This window comes from Seriola lalandi, unplaced genomic scaffold (genome assembly GCF_002814215.2).
Source record: "Seriola lalandi dorsalis isolate HSWRI2012SDOR001 ecotype SW California unplaced genomic scaffold, Sedor1 jcf7180002049661, whole genome shotgun sequence".
Lineage (NCBI taxonomy): Eukaryota > Metazoa > Chordata > Actinopteri > Carangiformes > Carangidae > Seriola > Seriola lalandi.
Genome location: NW_019520214.1, coordinates 24,336 through 44,178, shown reverse-complemented (window position 1 = coordinate 44,178; position 19,843 = coordinate 24,336). Strand labels below are relative to the sequence as shown.

The 19,843-nt window shown below is 43.4% G+C and overlaps 1 protein-coding gene across 3 annotated transcripts in view; it reads left to right on the top strand.

Moving 5' to 3' along the window:
• Positions 1-19,843, top strand: part of lrp2b (low density lipoprotein receptor-related protein 2b) — a 38,270-nt gene that overhangs the window by 12,355 nt on the left and 6,072 nt on the right. For all 3 annotated transcript variants that reach the window (XM_023398581.2, XM_023398580.2, XM_023398579.2), the window contains exons 27-65: positions 58-266; positions 354-538; positions 672-900; positions 1,064-1,241; positions 1,442-1,570; positions 1,728-1,894; positions 2,169-2,312; positions 2,561-2,670; positions 3,351-3,531; positions 3,765-3,978; positions 4,482-4,718; positions 4,816-5,007; positions 5,115-5,587; positions 6,076-6,523; positions 6,675-6,840; positions 6,948-7,106; positions 7,202-7,491; positions 7,607-7,810; positions 8,055-8,297; positions 8,633-8,758; positions 8,891-9,010; positions 9,514-9,645; positions 9,813-10,014; positions 10,123-10,418; positions 10,965-11,481; positions 11,674-11,829; positions 11,967-12,137; positions 12,284-12,507; positions 12,609-12,786; positions 13,120-13,316; positions 13,610-13,855; positions 14,272-14,400; positions 15,231-15,350; positions 15,638-15,754; positions 15,847-15,963; positions 16,726-16,863; positions 17,152-17,274; positions 18,557-18,685; positions 19,582-19,713. In XM_023398581.2, coding sequence (XP_023254349.1) covers positions 58-266; positions 354-538; positions 672-900; positions 1,064-1,241; positions 1,442-1,570; positions 1,728-1,894; positions 2,169-2,312; positions 2,561-2,670; positions 3,351-3,531; positions 3,765-3,978; positions 4,482-4,718; positions 4,816-5,007; positions 5,115-5,587; positions 6,076-6,523; positions 6,675-6,840; positions 6,948-7,106; positions 7,202-7,491; positions 7,607-7,810; positions 8,055-8,297; positions 8,633-8,758; positions 8,891-9,010; positions 9,514-9,645; positions 9,813-10,014; positions 10,123-10,418; positions 10,965-11,481; positions 11,674-11,829; positions 11,967-12,137; positions 12,284-12,507; positions 12,609-12,786; positions 13,120-13,316; positions 13,610-13,855; positions 14,272-14,400; positions 15,231-15,350; positions 15,638-15,754; positions 15,847-15,963; positions 16,726-16,863; positions 17,152-17,274; positions 18,557-18,685; positions 19,582-19,713 — 7,728 coding nt within the window. The remainder of the gene's footprint in view (positions 1-57; positions 267-353; positions 539-671; positions 901-1,063; positions 1,242-1,441; positions 1,571-1,727; positions 1,895-2,168; positions 2,313-2,560; positions 2,671-3,350; positions 3,532-3,764; positions 3,979-4,481; positions 4,719-4,815; positions 5,008-5,114; positions 5,588-6,075; positions 6,524-6,674; positions 6,841-6,947; positions 7,107-7,201; positions 7,492-7,606; positions 7,811-8,054; positions 8,298-8,632; positions 8,759-8,890; positions 9,011-9,513; positions 9,646-9,812; positions 10,015-10,122; positions 10,419-10,964; positions 11,482-11,673; positions 11,830-11,966; positions 12,138-12,283; positions 12,508-12,608; positions 12,787-13,119; positions 13,317-13,609; positions 13,856-14,271; positions 14,401-15,230; positions 15,351-15,637; positions 15,755-15,846; positions 15,964-16,725; positions 16,864-17,151; positions 17,275-18,556; positions 18,686-19,581; positions 19,714-19,843) is intronic.

Here is a 19,843-nt window from a genome sequence, read left to right as displayed (position 1 = left end):
ACAAAGCTGAAGATGTTGGATAAGATGTTGGTATGAAACAAGATATTCTGCGCTTAGACCCAGTAGCAGCTGTACTTCTGGTTGCAAAGCGTAGCCAGATCATCGCCAACCGGATCAAGATGAGACCACCCCAGATTGTTCCAGTGATCAGCGGTTCGAGCATCGTGACTGTAGACTTTGATCGCCTGACTTCCAGAATCTACTGGGCCGATGCCACGCAGAAAAAGATATGGAGCGCCTACCAGAACGGCACCGACAGACGAGAAGTGAGAGAAATGATCGTACAGATGCATCAAATCAAAATTGTGCGATATTTTCAAAATAATATGTTTTCAATGTCTCTGTAATTCTAGGTATTCTCCACTGGCCTCATGGTACCAGAGAGCATAGCTGTGGACTGGGTGGGTCGAAACCTTTATTGGACTGACTCTGTCATGGAGAACATTGAGGTGTCCACTCTAGATGGTCGCTTCCGCAAAGTCCTCCTCACTAAGAATGTTACCAGCCCCCGCGGGCTGGTTCTGGATCCCCGCAACTAGTAAGACATTGCTTTGCTTTTTATTTTCTACTGTATGTTTAGCTCCATAACTCTTTTAAAATAACGTCTTTCGACACCTTTGAGCCCCCTGCACATCCAGTCACAAAACATAATAAACTCACATTCCTCCCAGCACGAACCTGATGTTCTGGTCAGACTGGGGCCAAAACCCCAGGATCGAGCGGGCCGACATGGATGGAGCCATGAGACGAGTCATTGTCAGCACTAAGCTCTACTGGCCCAATGGCCTGGCCCTGGACTACACCACGCGCAGGGTCTACTTTGCTGATGCCTACCTCAAGTATATTGACTACTGTGACTATAATGGCCACAACCGCCATCAGGTCATGGCAAGTGACATGGTAGGTTTAGTTTGATTCTGTTATTTAAGAAAAAAAACAAAAGGCGAGAAATCATTCATCAAAATAGAAGGAATAAATAGAAAGAGAGATAAATACTGTAAGGCAGGGTGATGCAGAAAAGGAGCCCTTGAGCTTAGAATAAAGCATGCCCACCTCACTCCAGGTTCTCCAGCACCCTCATGGTATGACCGTCTTCGAGGACACCATTTACTGGTCGGAGCGTTACACCAGCAAAGTGATGAGCACCAACAAGTTTCACGGTGGCAACGTCACCACTCTGATGAACAATGTCTACCAACCCATGGGCATCGTTATGGACCATCCCATCAAACAACCCACAGGTAATTTCCCATTAAACAGCAAATCTAACTTGCACACTGTTAGTTTTCTTAAGTGTATGAAAAGGTTGCGTGTTGGTGCAGTGCAGGTAGAGAACTGTTATACTATACTAATGACAAATGGAATGGGATAGTATGTTGAAATAGTATGTCAACTGTCACACTACATCTGATTGAAGGTGACATTGTTGTTGTGTGTTTAGCCATCAACCCGTGCAGAGAACACCTTTGCAGTCAGCTGTGCCTGCTGTCAGGCCTGAGACCCAGGTACTACACCTGCCACTGTCAGTCGGGCTGGAAGCTGGATGCTGATAAACGCACCTGTATCAAAGGTGGGTGTTTAACAGTAGCTTTTTATTTTTTGTGTGGATGAATATTCATTTTTTTTAGATTTGACTTTTGTAGTGTTTCTGTTGAGGTATAATACCATACTTCTCTCTGTGTGAGTGTTGTGTTCCTCTCATCGTGTGCGCTCCTGTTCTGTTCTAGATGACACCCCCTTCTTGATGGTGGTGAGAGATTCAGTGATTTTTGGGATTCCCCTGGACCCCGCTGACCCTTCCAACAATGCAATGGCCCCTGTGTCCGGCATCAGCCAGGGGCGGGACATCGACTTTGATGACCAGGAGCAGTTTGTCTATTGGGTGCAGAGTACTGTGAGTGGTGGTATTAAATTGATAATTGGATAGATGTTTTATCACAGAATTAATTTACTGTGATAAAAGGATAACTCTTGATTAATATGTGTTATTACAGCCAAATGAGTATGTTATACCTGAATAGCATAAAAGTAAAAGAAAAAGGTTAGGCTTTGCAGAATGCCTTGCCTTTTTTTTTGGGAGGGGGGGGGTATTTCTATATTACTTGAGTATCTACAGTTTCTACAAGACTTTCCTTGATGCATGGCGTCTGGTTTTGCTTTAACATCAGGGTTCCATATGGCGAGTGAAAACCAGCGGTACCAACAGGTCTGAGTTTGCTCCAGCTGCTTTCATGGGCTCACCGTCTGGTCTGGCTTTTGATTGGTTAGGCCGCTCAATGTTTTACACCAATCCCACTGTCAAAACCATAGAGGTAAGCACCTTTTGAGACAAAAACAGAGCCCAGCATTGCTTCAACTATTCTCAGATAGTTGAAGCAATGAAGGCTAGATGAAATTAAAAAAGCTGTAATTATTTAATATTTATTTATAAAGCTTCTTTAAATACATGTCACATTTTACATTTTTAATTTTAACCTCTTGTCAGTGTTTTATCACTTAACTTTCTATTTTTCCTCTGTTATTGTGCAAATGAATAAACAAAAATTAACAATTCACTTAGGTTATTCGTGTGGATGGAAATCAACACTATAGGAAGACGATCATCACCTCCACTGGTAAACCAGAGGGAGCAGGAGAACCCACTGGAATAGCTCTGGATCCAGCCCGAGGGTAAAGCATCTTTTCACTGACAAAAGAAACCTATGGAGTATTTGTTGTTTTATTTGAATTCAATGACATGGACAAATGAAAGAAGAAAATCATGACGTGAGTTTCTGTGGGTCTTCCAGCCATACATACTGTATTATCATTCCTTCATTCAAACCTTTATTTATACAGGGAAGGCCATTCAGAGCAAGCTCTCTTTTTCAAGGATGCCCTCGAACAAAATATAAAATACGAGAAACAATAATCCATTAATGTAAAAACTATTCAGATTGTTTAGATTATTATCATCGTACTTCTGTGTCTCAGATGATGATGATCAGTATTTGTTCATTCATATGAACTTGCTGACACTGGAAAGACACGAGCAACAGACCGGGACCTCATTAATATTAATATAAATAACCCACCCAAAGCCATAAACAGTGATATGTAATACAGTCAAAAATGAGTAAAAAACTACACAATTTGTGTTTGTATCTTAAAATCTTTATCTGGTTGGTAAAAATAATCCAGCAGAACAAGAGGAGATTTTTTTTTTCCTGTGTATTTTCAATAGATTTATTCACACGGCTAGATTGAAAACCTTTGATACTTGGTCCATACAATATAAGGAAGGACTCATCTATTTTGCAATGGCTTAAATCTCTTCAGTCGTTTCTCACTTTTACATTCTCCCTCCCCAGGAAATTGTTTTGGACAGACAAAGGGTCCGACAATGGAGTTCCTCCAAAGGTTGGCAGCGCTGACATGGACGGAGGCAACCTCAGGAACCTTTACACTGGCAACAACATGGGGAACATAGGCTTCATCACTGCTGACATCACTGCCAGGAAACTGTACTGGGGTGTGGCGGGCTCAGGGGTGGTATGTGCGGACAATTTTATTTGTGAAAAAGTTTACCTGCCTTTTCTTTTCTGCTATAGTTTTACCAAACTGACACTATGCAAAAAGTTGTGATGTCAGAAAAGTTTTTTGTTCATATTGTTATGTCACCTCTTGTTGAAATATTTTGCCTTAAGTTTAATCTTCATCATGATCCTGATTTAACTGCTTTCAACAACCTCTTCCTCTTTGCCTTCCTTCCTTTTTTGCCCCAGATCGAAAGTGGCACCATGGACGGAGTAAGCCGGGTGACAGTGGTCAGCGGTCTGTCCCATCCGTGGGGGCTGACAATCTACCAGAACCACCTCTACTACACCGACCTGGACTATGAGGTCATTGAGCGGGTGGACAAGGACACCGGTGCCAATATGGTGGTGATGAGGAGTGGCATGTCCGGCCTGCGTGCTCTCAAAGTGCACGCCAGAGACAGTATGTGGATTCGCTGGTTTTTAATCTAATCCAGAGGCGTCTATTCTGTAGCTTTTTGGTATTTTCATCCAGACTGTTCATTATGCAACAGGTAATTATTGCCAGTGAATGAGCGAATAGGAGCTCAGTGTCCTCCTCAAGGACAGCACACAGCAGTATCGAGCACCACTTGTATTTCATCTTTTGAGTATAGCTTGTGTTGAAAAGGCTTTTACCATTACAGTCCTCAAAGTTCTTTCTCAAAAATGTAAGATTATCTACTTATTTACTAATAGGAAAAAACAAATTAATAGCACAGTGGTAAATAGAGAAATTAATACCTTTAAATCCTCTAAGACTGTGCACAATAATGTATGCAGATGCTAAATAAATAAATATACAAATAGATAATACAAATCCCTTGATTAAGTGTTGCTCAGTCGTCCACTTGCATTATATTGATATGGTTTCATATCACCCAGTAATGCTCACCTCCACCACTCTCTTTCTCTCTCCCACCTCAGACTCTGCAGGGACCACTAATGCCTGCAGTTCCAACAATGGTGGCTGCCCACACCTCTGTCTGCCCAAACCAGACAATCAAAAGACCTGTGCCTGCACATCAGGATTTTTCCCCTCTCAAGATGGCTCCCGCTGTGAACAGTATGAATCCTTCGCCATCGTTACCACCCAAAAGCACATCCGTGGCTTCCACATAAACAGCGCAGACCACTCTGAGGCCATGGTGCCTGTTGGAGGATGTATGTTGGCTTCATATTCTTCAGCCTTTTCTGTTAATTGCTGGCTATACGTACCAAATTATCAGTTACTACAAGTAGCATTATTTCTCTTTTGCAGCTTCCTACTCCATTAAGGGCAAGCTGGACCTCCATATTGAATCTGGCTTTATCTACTGGACTGACAACGCCACCGCCACCTCGTACAGGGGCATCTTCCAGGCAAAAACTGATGGAGGGAGTTATAGGACTGTCGTTAACTCAGGCGTTGGAAGAGGAGGCATCCAGGGCCTCGCTGTAGACTGGGTTGCAGGTATGAAGCCGCTCAACCATCCAACCATCCCTTCAGCTGTGTATCTATCTCTGCTTGCATTGACATTACCATTCTCTTCTTTTCCATTTCTCCTTTCACTTCTTCAGGTAACTTATACTTCAGCAATGCCTTTGAAAGCGAGACCTTCCTGGAGGTGCTGGCCATCAACACCACCTACAGAATGATTCTCTTCAAGTCCTCCCAGGACCAGCCCCGTGACGTGGCTGTCAGCCCCAAGCTTCGCTACCTCTTCTGGACTGACGGTGGCCAAACGCCCAAGATTGAGCGAGCTCTGCTGGATGGCACCAACCGCACAGTGTTGGCATCAGAGAGCCTGGCATCACCTCGTGGCCTAACTGTTGATTACACTAATGACTTCCTCTACTGGACAGATGATGCTCTTGATATGATCTCCCGCATGGCCGTAGATGGCACACAGAGGCAGATTGTCAGGTATGGGAGCCGATACCCATCTCCGACAGGAATGGCTATATTTGGGAACTACATGCTGTGGGTGGACAAAAGGCTTGGGAAGCTCTTCCAGGCCAGTAAAGACCCAGCCAATACCGACCAGCCAGAGGTAAGATTTAAATTATCTTAAAAAAGAATTAGCCGTATTCCTTAGAAATAACTAAATGATTTGGATAACAATAAATATTATATCGACAGATTATTTTCTCATTTAATCAATTCACTGTTTGGCCTACTCTGTTACAAAATCCTACAATCCATGGTAATGACATGACATGACTTGTTTTGTCTGACCAAAACCCAAAGATACTCAATTTACAATTAAATGAAAACGTTTGGTCTTGCAATAGCAGTTAACAATGAGAAATAACTAATTTAATATGGTTAAAAAATAACATGATGGATGGTTGTTGGTGCATTTGCATTTGCATTTGCTTGTGTGAACCACTGACCAACGAACTGCAGTGAGCACCAATAATGATCGGTCAATACTTCTTTTGACAGCAGTACGACTCAGTTCAGGACATTTTGTAATCTTGCTATTATATTTTATGCTTATGCCACCAATAACAAAATCATTATTTACAATGTCGCCAGGTCATTCGGGACAGTCTCGATGGGCTGATGGACGTCACCGTCTTTGATTCTCACGTCCAGCCATCATCTGCCAACCAGGTGGGCTTCAACCCATGTCAAGAAGACAACGGACGCTGCCAGCAGCTCTGTTTCGCCATTCCAGGCCAGGATAAACCTAAATGTGGTTGTGCACATGGGTCACTCCTTAGTAACGGAGTAACATGCGGTTACGGGCAAGATGAGTATCTAGTTTTCACCACAGACTATACGCTGAATAGCCTGAGGTTAGACCCTGCGGATCACAGCACTCCCTATCCAACGGTGAACTTGGGCTACAACCTGATGGCGTTGGATTATGACTTCAAGGAGAGGCGAATTTTCTTTGCGCAGTATATGGGGATCGGTCGAAGCAGGATTGGGTACATCACTACAACATCCATCACCAGCCCACCTGTCATCATAGCAGCAAGTGAGTTGAGCATTGCTGTTTTATTTCTGGCTATATTGTTTGTCCTCACTCTCCTCTCTCACCCAGTCTGTTTCATTTTCCTTCATGATCTGCCTTCTTGATTTTGTCTCTTATTATTTCAATATACTCTCCTCTTTGTTATACCGCACAGATTTGGATGATCCAGAGGGATTGGCGTATGATTGGGTCAACAAGCGTCTCTACTTCACTGACTACTATAGGCGTAACGTCCAGTCCATTGGGGTGAATGGGATGAATCGCTCCATCATCGCGCATGCAAACCGCCCAAGAGGCATCATTGTCGACCCCTGCTATGGGTAAAAGGGACTGACCTTCATTTCACTATCAAATATCTCCAGATTGGAGATGTTTTTGAGGTAGCTGTACCTTTCCTCACTTCTCTCTCTCTTTTCTCTCCGCCTAGTTACCTCTACTGGACTGACTGGGGCAGCCCAGCTAAGATTGAAAGGGCCACACTTGGTGGAAACTTCCGGACCGCTATCATCAACAGCAGCCTGACAACACCCAACGGCCTGTCTCTGGATTACGAGGAAAGGATGCTCTACTGGGCTGATGCCTCATTGTATGTTAAGTCTTTTATATATAATGTTTTGTAGCAGATCCCGTACTGCTCAGATTGTTTTGACAACTTCTTTCCGCCCTCCCTTCTTCGCTCAGAGACAAGATCGAGCGGGCTACTCTGACTGGTACGAACCGACAAGTGATTGTGCAGGGTGTCCTGTACCCGTACGCCTTGACTGTCTTCAAGCAGGACATTTTCTGGACTGACTGGACCGAGAGAGCCGTCTTTAGGGCAGGAAAGGATGATGGCTCTGGTTTTGCGGTGCTGACTCAGGACTTGCAGTACCGACCAAATGACATCCACGTTTATGCTGCATCCAAGCAGGAGAGCTGCTCCAGCTCCTGTCAGCAGTTCAACGGAGGCTGCAGTCATATCTGTGTTTCTGGTAAGTGAAAACGTGGGTGGCAGTGAATTGCTCACTAAGACTAAATAATATAAAGAGACATACAGCGCTACTAAATAAAAAGACAACCCCTCCCTCCCTTTAATCTTTCCTGTAGGTCCAACGGGCCCAGAGTGCCAGTGTCCTCATCAGGGAAAGTGGTACCTGGCAAACAACGGCAAAGACTGTATCCAAGACACAGGGAAACGCTGTCAGCCAGAGCAGTTCACCTGTCTCAACGGTAACTGCATCTCAGCACGCTGGAAGTGTGACGGCTACGATGACTGCCATGACAACTCAGACGAGCTGGAGAGAGTGTGTGGTAAGAAATGAAACTTTGAGCCCTGTATCGTTGCCATTTTGAGCGGACAGATGAAAGTAATTTAAAAATGTTGCACATAGAAAGTGATTTATGCATTTTTAAACTCCTCTATCACATAAAGATGGGTATACAATGTCAACTTTGGAAGGGGACACACACTCTGTTGTTGGCTTTAACCTCTGCTGCTTGGATGTAATCTTATTCAACAGTACATAAAGAGAGTCTGTGATTTACTCCTCCACAGCCTTCCACACCTGCTCAGCTATGGACTTCACCTGTGATAACGGGCGCTGCGTGCTGCTCAGCTACACCTGTGACTACACAGACGACTGTGGTGACAACAGTGATGAACGGGGCTGCCCCTTCCCCACCTGTAACCCCGCCACTGAGTTCAGCTGCGCCAGCGGACGCTGCATCAGCGCAGCCTTTGTCTGCGACGGCCACAACGACTGCAGAGACAACGCCACCTCTGACGAGATTAACTGCCGTGAGTAATGATCAGGCTGATTGATCATTAACTGATGAATTGATTATGGTGGAGGATGAGATATTTACTCTATACATGTTGCAACAGCAAGATTGGAATAAAGGTTTTTAAGTCCTTCTGATTTAACTCTCGATACAGTGGTTCCTCTGCATGAGTGACCATCTCCTCTTCCTCAGTAACTACAGTTCTCATCAGCTGATAGTTGAATATTACAGTTGTGCTAGGCACCTTCCAGATGTGACCCTGTGTTGCTAAACAAGAGGCATGTATCTAGAGTCAGAGAACTGTCACTGACCCTGTGTCTATGATCTTGTGTCCTCCTTGGCCCTCTCCAGCCGACAGGACGTGTCCTGCTGGCCAGGTGAAGTGTGACAGCACCAACATCTGCATCTACCCTGAAAGTCTGTGTGATGGCTACAACAACTGCGGAGACAACAGCGATGAGAATCCTCTCTTCTGCGGTAAGTTGAACACTCAGCATTTCTCTCTGCTGAGTGAGAGAGAGAGAACGAGAGACTTCCTGGTAAGACGTTTATGTGATACTAGCTGAGTCTCAAGCTATGAAATTGTATTTGTGTGTTACTCTACTACAGCGGATCACACCTGTTCTCCGAACCAGTTCCGCTGCGATGGAGGGAAGTGTATCCCTCAGTCTTGGGTGTGTGACTCCATCAGAGACTGCAGTGATGGGACAGATGAACCTCCCTCCTGTGGTGAGTTCTCTGCAGTTTCATTTGATATTTCAGGTACAAGTTACATTCAGAGAGCAGATTCACTGTCTTTGCAGCTTTGTTTGAGGACTCATCTGCTGATTGAAGGACATTTTGACTTTCTTGTCACTATTCATATATGGGCAGTATGATTTTTTTGTATGTGAAGCCATCGCATTGGAGAACATCTTTAAGTAAAATTTTGTCCTTTTTATTTTTTACTTTACTCACAGTCAAACCAGTCAAGTACAGAAAGTATTAAGCAGTGCTAAGTATTTAATAGCAGCTATGTAACAATATCTATTCTGATATTTACTGCTCAGTATTTCATGAACAGACAATAATCGTCTTAAGCTAAATATATTCAGTTGTATGTTTTACTGTAAGTTAAATGTAGCAATCAGGAGTCTGATGACATGTCTGTTTATTAACATCAGTGGTCTATGATTAGCATAAATCACTCAGTGACTCTTGAAAAGGATTTCTCTTTGTCTGTTCCTGTGCAGAGGATCAGATCAAGACATGCAGCCCCAGCCAGTTCACTTGTACCAATGGGAACTGCATCCCCCAGTCAATGGTGTGTGATGGCAACAATGACTGCTGGGACAACAGTGACGAGGCTCCTGAACTACAGTGTGGTGAGATAGCACTGAGACATGTGTTTATTTAGTGTGATGTGGTAGAGGCTAGAAAATCGTGTGTGCTTTTGAAATCTTTATGGCTTCATGTGTAATTTTGTATATGTTTATGTTATACTGTATATAGACCCCATTGACCCTTCTCATCCTCTCTCTGTCCCCTGTAGGACAACGCACCTGCAGTTCCAACCAGTTCACCTGCCCAACCTGGCACCCCGGCCACCCACGCTGTATACCCTCAAGCTTTGTGTGTGATGGGGAGAAAGATTGCGCCAATGCGGCCGATGAGCTCCAGAACTGCCCCAATCGGACCTGCCATATGAACGAGTTTGCCTGTTCCAATGGACTTTGCATCCTTCTCCCCTATCAGTAAGTAGAAATGATGTGTGAGTGAATAAAGTTATAATTAAAACACATTTCTTCCCCAGTCCGGACACTCATTCTCTTGTCACTGAATGATGAACTCCTCCTCTCCAGCTGTGACCGTGTGAACGACTGCGGGGACGGCAGTGATGAATTGGGCTGTACCTACGACACATGCCGCACCAGCCAGTTCACCTGCGGTAACGGAGCCTGCATCTCAGCCTCCTTCACCTGCGATGGGGAGAGCGACTGTATGGACGGCTCAGATGAGGCGGAGAGCTTGTGCACCACGCCCCAGCCCACCTGTGCTCCCCAGCAGTATATGTGCAAGTCAGGCGAGTGCATCGACAGCAACAAGGTGTGCAACGGACAGAAGGACTGCCAAGACAACAGCGACGAAAAAGGCTGTGGTGAGAGACACGCACGGATGTAGCATTGTTTATTGATGTAAATTATTATGAGTCCAGTGGAAGAGCAGCATATCTCTCACAAGTTTTTATTGTTTTAATTAAGTGGAGACAAACTAAAGCTTTCTTTCCAAACCAGCAGAGATTTTGAGAAGATTATTCACTATCCTTAAATTTATCTCTAACATATTGTTGTTGGATATTGGAATTTCAATTAATAGCACAAATATCAAAGTTCTAAAAAGTGTTAGAATATATGAATATACACATTTACCCCACATTTTTATGGTACTTAATGGCACCAGCTAATTATTATTTTCATGAATTATTTTTTTTTTTAAGATCATTTTTTAATATAATTTTAACTTAACATTTAATAGTTAATTGTTTATTTGCTAAAATATCATACAATTGAGAAAAATGTCCAACATTTTTAAATGTTTTGTTTTGTTTCACAACAGTTCAAAACCCAAAGATATTCAGTCCATTATACAGTGACAAAAAGTAGAGATGAGTAACTTCGTCTTCTTTCTTTCCTCGATATGTTAGGAATAAATGAGTGCCGCAACCCTTCGGTCCACAAGTGTGCCCAGATCTGCACCGACACCCTCACCGGTTACTACTGCTCCTGCAACCCGGGCTACCGACTCATGCCAGATGGCAAAGCCTGTGAGGACCTCAACGAGTGTCTCAGCACACCGGCCGTCTGCAGCCAGATCTGTGAGAACTCTGTCGGCTCCTACCACTGCAAATGTGCCCCAGGGTACATCCGCGAAGCAGACGGACGCACCTGTCGTCAGAACAGTGGCATTGCCCCATACGTGTTGTATAGTAATCGCTACTACATCCGCAATTTGACCACTGACGGGTCACAGTTGAGTATAGTCCTGCAGGGACTATCCAATGTGGTGGCGTTAGATTTTGATCACTATGAGAGGAGGCTTTATTGGTTGGATGCCGGAGCAGGAAAGATCGAGAGGATGCGTTTTGACGGGACTGACAGGGAGACGCTGGTGGATGATGACGTCAGAGGAGCTGAAGGCCTGGCACTGGACTGGGTGGGCAGGTGTGTGAAGTGGGAGAAACTTCAATCATTAAAGATGTTCTTGTTTATAAATAATATATCATTTAACTTTAATACTGAGAATATTGCATCTTTAAGAAATATCAAACCTTTTGTAAACACTGTTGTTAATAGTAATGATCACCAGAACAAGGCTGCAGAGATGTTAATGGAAACTCCTTGTGTCCTCTGCAGGAAGTTGTACTGGGTGGATGGTTATTATGTCTCAGTTCATGTGATGGAGCTGGATGGGCGCTACCAGAAGAAGCTACTGTCAGGGGACTTCACAGATGGAAATACAACTTATATGATCAGTCGACCTCATGCTGTAGCCGTCAACCCTAAATATGGGTACTAACACGCACGCACGCACATACACAGAAGCTCTTGTGGTTTGTCTTTACACCAAATATAGCTGCCACAGTTTGTTTGTTCGACATTTTTCCCTTCTGTCCCTTGTCTCCTTTGACTCCTCCTTTTTTCCCCAGATGGCTGTACTGGACTGACTGGGGTGACGCAGCATATATTGGCAGAGTTGGCATGGACGGAAGCAATGTCAGTGCCATTATCACAACCAAGCTGGAGTGGCCTAATGCTCTGACCATAGACTACACCACCAACAAGATCTTCTTTGCTGATTCCCACCTTAACTTCTTAGAGTGAGTTAAGAGATTCAGACATGAGTCCATATTAAATATAAATGCTTCAACAAGGCTCTGAATTCCTGAAGCCGACATTTCTCTGGATAAGAGTACAAGTGAAATGCCTACAGTATGTACTGACTCTTCACTGTATCAACCCCCAGCTTTGCAGATATGGACGGCCAGAACCGACACCGGGCCATTGCTGGTACTCTTCCTCATGTCTTTGCTGTTTCCCTGTTCGAGGACTGGGTTTACTGGACTGACTGGAACACACACACTGTGGAGAAGGCCCACAAGTACACTGGCGAGCAGCGCACAGTCATGGGGAACAACACACATCGGCCCTATGACATTCGCGTCTACCACCCCTACAGGCAGCCTCGAAGTATGTAAATTAGAGCTGTATGTGTTTATATTCCAATGATCACAATATACCACAGCTCAAAATTCACCACTATGTTATTTTATAATGATCTTATTTCCCAGGTGACAACCCCTGCTCCTCCCACCACCTGACCTGCAGTCATCTGTGTCTGATCGCACCTGGTGGGCAGCAAGCTTCCTGCCAGTGTCCAGATCACTTCATCGGCCTCTCTGTGGGCTTTAAGGTCCAGTGTGTCGCTGACTGCTCCAGTACACAGTTCCGCTGTGGGGACAATGAGAAGTCAGTTTGATATAAAATCATTTGTGTTCCCTTTCACAGTCTTCTCAATTCTCAGTGGTACTGTTTTTAAGCTGAATCTTCCTTATAATACTTAAACTGTATCTGTTAAATATTATATATATACACAAAAATAATACTGCATACAGAAATTGCAGTCCAGATGCTTTTTCCTGAGCCAGAAAAAGGAATAATATTAAAGGCGAATGGTTGTGAAACAATTTTAAGATGCAATGAAATAAAATTATTTAAAAAAAAAAACCTATTGCAGATGAATTTTACATTTATTTTATGTAAGCTAATCAGCTTTTGCTAACAAGCTTTTGTTGTTTTTAGGTGTGTTCCCATATGGTGGAAGTGTGACGGCCAGTCAGATTGCGGCGATGGCTCAGATGAACCTCAGACCTGCCCTCCCCGTTACTGCCCCGCCGGGCAGTTCCAGTGTCAAGACGGTAACTGTACCTACCCCGGCTTCCTCTGCGACGGCGACTCGGACTGCCCCGACAGCTCAGACGAGGATGCCGCTCTCTGCAGTATGATAATTAACTTTTCTCTTTTTTTTTTTTTTTTTTTTTGCTTTAGCGTACAAAAATAAAAGATTTAAATGATTCACTTGGACATTAAAATGCATTGGCAAACTACAGAATAAGTTGTTCCAATTCTTTTGTGGCAATTTTTGGTCTGGCCAGATTGTTTTTTTGGAAATACTACAGTTACTGGTTAAAAATTCAGGCAATTGCCAGGCTTAATCTCAGGAGAGGCCCTCACACTTAAAATAAAATGTTCAGTTTTCAAACTCTAGTCAAGCGGCAGTCTGTCCCTGCAGGTGACCACCGATGCCAGGAAAACCAGTTCCAGTGCAAAGACAAGAAGTGCGTCCCTGTGTCCTGGCACTGCGATGGAGTAAATGACTGTTCAGACGGCAGTGACGAGGACCCAGAGACCTGTGCCCAGAGAACCTGTCGACCGGGACAGTTCGAGTGTGCCAATGGGCGCTGCCTGCCATCGAGCTACGTGTGTGACGCACAGGACGACTGTGGAGATGGATCTGATGAACCTTATGAAACCTGCAGTAAGTGGGATATTAGGAGATGGCAATTTGGGAACATTATACAGTTCATTATTTAGGCTGATGATTCAACATGAGCTCGGAGAGAGGTTTGATGTCTTCAGGGCTGTGGCGGGAATTGAACCTGTCACACTGCAGATCACAGGACAATGTTTCTGGTTTCTCTTTGACTTGTGTCCATAATAAGGATAAAAAAGGAAGGCACTGCTGTAATTGATGAAAGCAGCGCACTATGGAGGAACAGAGTTTAATCAAACATAGATTTATCTGTTTTTCAATCTTCTGTAATCAGTGTAGACCGAATTAATAAATGATGTTGGATTGCACATACTGATTTTTCTAAATTTATGTGGCATAAACGATCAATCTCACCATTCTCACCTCTTCCCTCGTGTCCGTCTGTCTCCTCTTCTGTCCAGTGGGTCCGGACTACAAGTGCGACGCTGTAACTGAATTCTCCTGCAAGACAAACTACCGCTGCGTTCCTCAGTGGGCCCGCTGCGACGGCACCAACGACTGCATCGACAACAGCGATGAGGAAGGCTGCGGTCAGTGCTTATGTGTCGGCAGACATGTTGTTATGTGAAGGCAAGGCTGCAGCAAAGACTGCACCAGTTGAGTCCATGTCAGATGTAGTCCGGGTCGGGGGCCGACATTTCTTCAGTATGAACAGAGATGTAGATTTTTTCTGCAGGAGCTTTGTACTGTGTTGCAGTTTTTGAAAGAGAAACTGGAGATTTGCTAAGAATGTAGATAAATACATTTGTACCATTTATATTATAGACTTGTTGTGTCTTGTGAGATTTGGTTTCAAAACCAAATAGGTGTAAGATGTCGACCAGCACGAGTAAGCACTACAACACTACATCTAAGCAAACAGATAAGGATGTAGCATGTAGTGGAAGAGGACACTGGTAACCCTAACTTTTTTTTTCTAAATTTATTTTTTGGGGCTTTTTGTGCCTTTATTGATAGAGCAGTGGAGAGAGACAGGAAATGTGGAGGCAGAGAGAGGGGGAATGACATGCAGCAAAGGGCTTGTCCGATGTGGGACTCGAGCCGGGGGCCAACTGCAGCGAGGGGGCGGATGCTCAACCAACTGAGCTATACGACACCCCAACCCTACTTTTTTTTAATGGAAATGTATCTTGTTTTTTCGGATATTATTAGTGAGAATTAGTGGGACTGACTGTGGTAATATTTTAAGAGTTAGAGAGTATAAAAAAAGCATTAAGTGAATCAGTGATTCAGTTCATTGTTTTGTTTCAGTGTGTTTTAAATCTTAAATACCAGCATGCAGTCACAGCACGCTTGCCCATTGAACACCTGTTGAATTAACCTTTAAATCCTTCTCTTTCTGACCTTGTCCCTCTAACAGAGGCGGTGACCTGTGACCCTCTGGGAGATTTCCGATGTGACAACCACCGCTGTGTTCCCATCCGCTGGCAGTGTGATGGCACCAACGACTGCGGTGACGGCTCAGATGAGAGGAACTGCCGTGAGTTACAAAATTGGATTGGTTTAATCAGGTTTGCCTTGTAAAAACTTGTGGAAACAACTTCATCTATGTCATGTTTCTTAATGCTAATCTAACCTTACTGTTTATGCAGTTTTACTCATACTATGCACTGTGTCCTGAAAAGACCCCAGACTGTAGGTTTAAATCATCTTAAAGAACTGTGTCTTTTTATAGTCTGAGTGTGTGTGGTGTGTAAACAGTAACACCTCAGTCTGATCTCATACTGAAGATATATCTGTCTCTGTGATGGTCGTTATGGTCTATAGAGCCCAGGCCTTGCTCTGAAAGTGAGTATCGATGTGACAACACACAGTGCATCCCTGGAAACTGGGTGTGTGACCATGACAACGACTGCGGGGACAACTCAGATGAACGAGATTGTGGTGAGCGTGCCGCTGCACACAAACTCACTCCCTCGAAATGTTCTCTGTCATAAACCAAACATACTCATGCAAACGTCCTGGCTCTCTTCCAGAGTTGCAGACGTGTCGTCCAGGTTTGTTCCAATGTGACTCGGGTCACTGTATCCCCGCTGCCCTGCAGTGTGACGGCCGGCCTGATTGTCAGGACCTGTCAGATGAGACCAGCTGTCGTAAGTAAACAACATGAAAACAAATGGCAAACTGCCCTGCCCCTGCAGTGTTTTAGTGCACTCCTATGTTGATTTTGTGTGTGTCTGCATGTCCTGAGTTTTTAATTATTAAAGGGTAAAGTAACTTAATCACAAAACAGTCTAAAAATGCAACTATAGAAGCTAGACGCAGGTTTTAAACTGTTTAACCCAGTCATCTTATTTAGATGCCAACCTGGAATTGAACAACACCAAAAATATCCATTACAACTGTCCTTTAAGCTGTAAAATTGTATTTAACCACACTACACTACAGCGCAATGCAGCAGCTTAAGCACAAAATAGTTCTACAAGATGTCATTTAATGTATGAATGTAATTTAAAACTGATAGTTTTAGTCAAAATCTGTTGTTTCAACTCCCAGAAATGTGGTCTGTATATAACATGGTTAAACAGTTTCAAAACCTCTCTGTTGGTTTGTTTGCCTTAAGCACTCGGAGTGTCACAGCCCATATCACAGCAAAAAGATTTGCGAGTAAAATGTTCCCATAATCAAGAGGAACGATTGGATAGGATCTTATTCAGTAAGTGTCGCACTGGTTTTACTGGTCAGCTCCCAGCTCTGAATGTTTGTACGAGAATCAGAGAGAAGAGGAGGAAAAATTCAGTTCCCGGTTCGTTGTGCAAAATGCTGAAAACAAAGAGAATCCACAGATCTTCTGAAAGTGAAAATATACCAACAGTTGACTTCAATACGTAACTTAATTCTTTCCACCCCGACAGCTACTCGTTACCCAGGAGGCCGATGGTGCCCTCAGAGCCAGTTCCAGTGTGCGAACCGTCTGTGTGTGAGCCAGGGCTGGGTGTGTGATGGCACTGACGACTGCGGTGACCGCTCAGACGAACAGCTCAGTTTATGCTGTGAGTTTGTTTTCTTTCTTTAGTATTTCATCGTCATCATCATTCATCCCTTTAATCACATTACAATTCCAATCCCAGTCCTAACCAATGAACTGACAAATATTTCGCAGATTTTTTTGAAATACAGTGAAATGACCAGCGCGTCTAGACAATAGCAGCTCTGCAAGTGCTTCCCCTCATTAAATCTTGAAGATGTTGACAGAAAACAATTAATAGTAGTCGTTAGTTTTTAATATTTTATCCCCTTTTGATTTTGGTACCAACGCAGATTTGTGTTTGTTTGACCAGTGAACATCACCTGTGAGATGCCGTCCAGGTTCCGTTGTGCTAACGGCTACTGCATCTACTCTGGCCTGATGTGCAACAAGAAGGACGACTGTGGAGACGGCAGCGACGAGGGAGAAGAACTCTGTACGACGCTAACACACACATTACAATCTGTATAGTTTGATAGAAATATTCCACCTTACGAATTGCCAGTGCAAAATTCACACAATAGGTCGTTTGTGTGTTAACATCCTCGTTTTTCCATCAATCAGCTTCTTAAATCTTTCTGAAGTGCAGAGGGTGTTGACTGAATCACTGAAGCATTCAGATGTTGTCGTTTCAGACGGATCAGAATCAACTTTATTGGACAAATATGTTGACACATACAAGGAATTTGAATCCAGTTATCATTTGTTCTCAGTAAACTTAAAGACAGCGCAGAGGACAATTGCATCGACACTGACATACAGCTAAACAAATCAGATAGTAAGTAAGAAGTTTGAGAAAGGGACTGAATAGAACCATAAACACACAGAAACAAGCAAAATGCAAATATGCACACTGACATAGACATATATATTGTCCATAGAAACATTGCCTCTATAATGCAATACTTTAAGTTCAGTTTCAGGACAATACTGTTGTTGTGTTTTTAATAATAAAAAGGCTCTTTCCCCCTGTTTTAAATGAAGCCATAATCAGATTTGTAACAATATCAGGTTCAGCAAATGCACCACTAATCATCAGTTTCTGGGCTCACCGAGGATTAGTCCCAACAACACTAATGCCTCCTGAACCTTCCTCTCTCAGGCCACTGAAATGGGAAATTCCAAAATGAGATCCGTTTCTGCACAGGACACAAAAGCCTGAAACATACAAGGGATAAGGAAAATGGTCTGTTTTATGTCATTGTTACGCAATCAGCTTAAACATCAATCAGAGAAAATTATTTTGAGAGGAGATTAAATAGTTAGGTTCAGAGCGGAGGTGGACATTGGCTTGCTCATTCAATTCCACAGAGGACTCAGTGAAGATACAGGGGAAGATGTGGAGAAGTCTTCAGTTCAATTAGTAATTTAGTGGATATTACACAGTATATTGTCATGTTAGTTTATATGTATGTGCCTGAATTTGAGTACTTGACCATGTAAGAAAATTCCTGTATGTAAACATATGTCAGTCCACATGTATGTGTGCATGTGTGTATGTGTATGATTGTGGGTGTTTAATCTGGTAGGCAGTCAATTCACAGTCTTTTATTTGTGTGTTGTTGTTGTTGTTTGACAGTTAGTTAGTGAAGACCTACACTGTGGAGAAAGCTCTGAAATCAGTGGAGGCGGACATGTTTCCACAGAGGGGGTGTATACCCACTCAACCGTCCCTGCATACTTGTGCTGATGACTCGTTCTGATTGTGTCTTTCTCAGGCCGCGAGCCCACGCTGCCGCCCTGCACACTGGAAGAGTTTAAATGCACCAACGGACACTGTGTGGCTCTGCCATACGTATGTGACCACAATGACAACTGTGGGGACCGCACTGACGAGTTAGGCTGCAGTGAGTAGCGCGACAGAACACTAATTCACCCTCTGGCCATGTCCTTTGTTCAACATCAGTTATTAAATATTGAAAATACATCCTTGTGGATGACAAACATGACAGTTTTCCCCTAATGAGTCAAAATTACAGATAACTTCATCTTCAACATTTTTAAGCAGGGATTAAAGATGTTTTTGTTCAGTAATTCAATGTTTATGCAGATAATAGCAAATATAAACCTGATCAGATCAAATCTCCAGACTGCAGCAGCATGTTAAAAACAAACAAACAAAAAAGATTTCATAATTATGACATTACGTAGTGCATAAGTGCGATAATGTGAGCATGTGGTCTTGTAAGGAAGCGTGTTCAACTCACCAAAGAAAAAGAAATTGGAGACTTTAATTCTTATTTCGACTTCCATATGGTGTAATTATGACCATCCATCCTTCCATTTTCCCCTGCTTATCTGGAGCCCAATTATGACTCGGTGTCTCATAATTATGAGTCAAGATCTTGTAATTATGAAGTATGGATCTCGCAATTATGACGAATCTCCCACTTTGAGATAATTTTCTCATAATGATAATGGATGGATATGAATGTCATAATTGTGGGATCTCGTAATAAGGAGATCCATACCACAGAATTACAAGATATTTTCTCATAATTTATCTATAATGCATTTTGGGTTTAATTCCATTCTGTCATAGTTTTTGAGGGGTGCACTTCAGGTCGACAGAAATATCTTGTTGGTTGGTTTATTTATGGTCTATTTATTTATTTAACAGGTAATTGGATTATGGTCAGTAACTGAATTATTCTGCCCATGTAAACATGTGTAAGTAGGTCTGAAATTGCTAGAAGCTGTTTGAAATGTGTCAGCGAGCGCGCTCTGTGTTGTCCGGCTCCAGATTTTGGCCACGATCGCAACTGTGAGGAGAAGCTGTGCGAGCACGAGTGCACCAACCTGAACGGCACCGGCTTCATCTGCTCCTGCCGACCTGGATACATAGTGGACCCAGACAGCACCTACACCTGCCTAGGTACATACACACACACACACACACACAAACACACACACCCTTAGGGCTTTTGAGAGTGCTCCTCCTTTTCTTTCACTCACACACACACATACGACTGTACATGGATGAACACATGATCAGCATTTCTCTA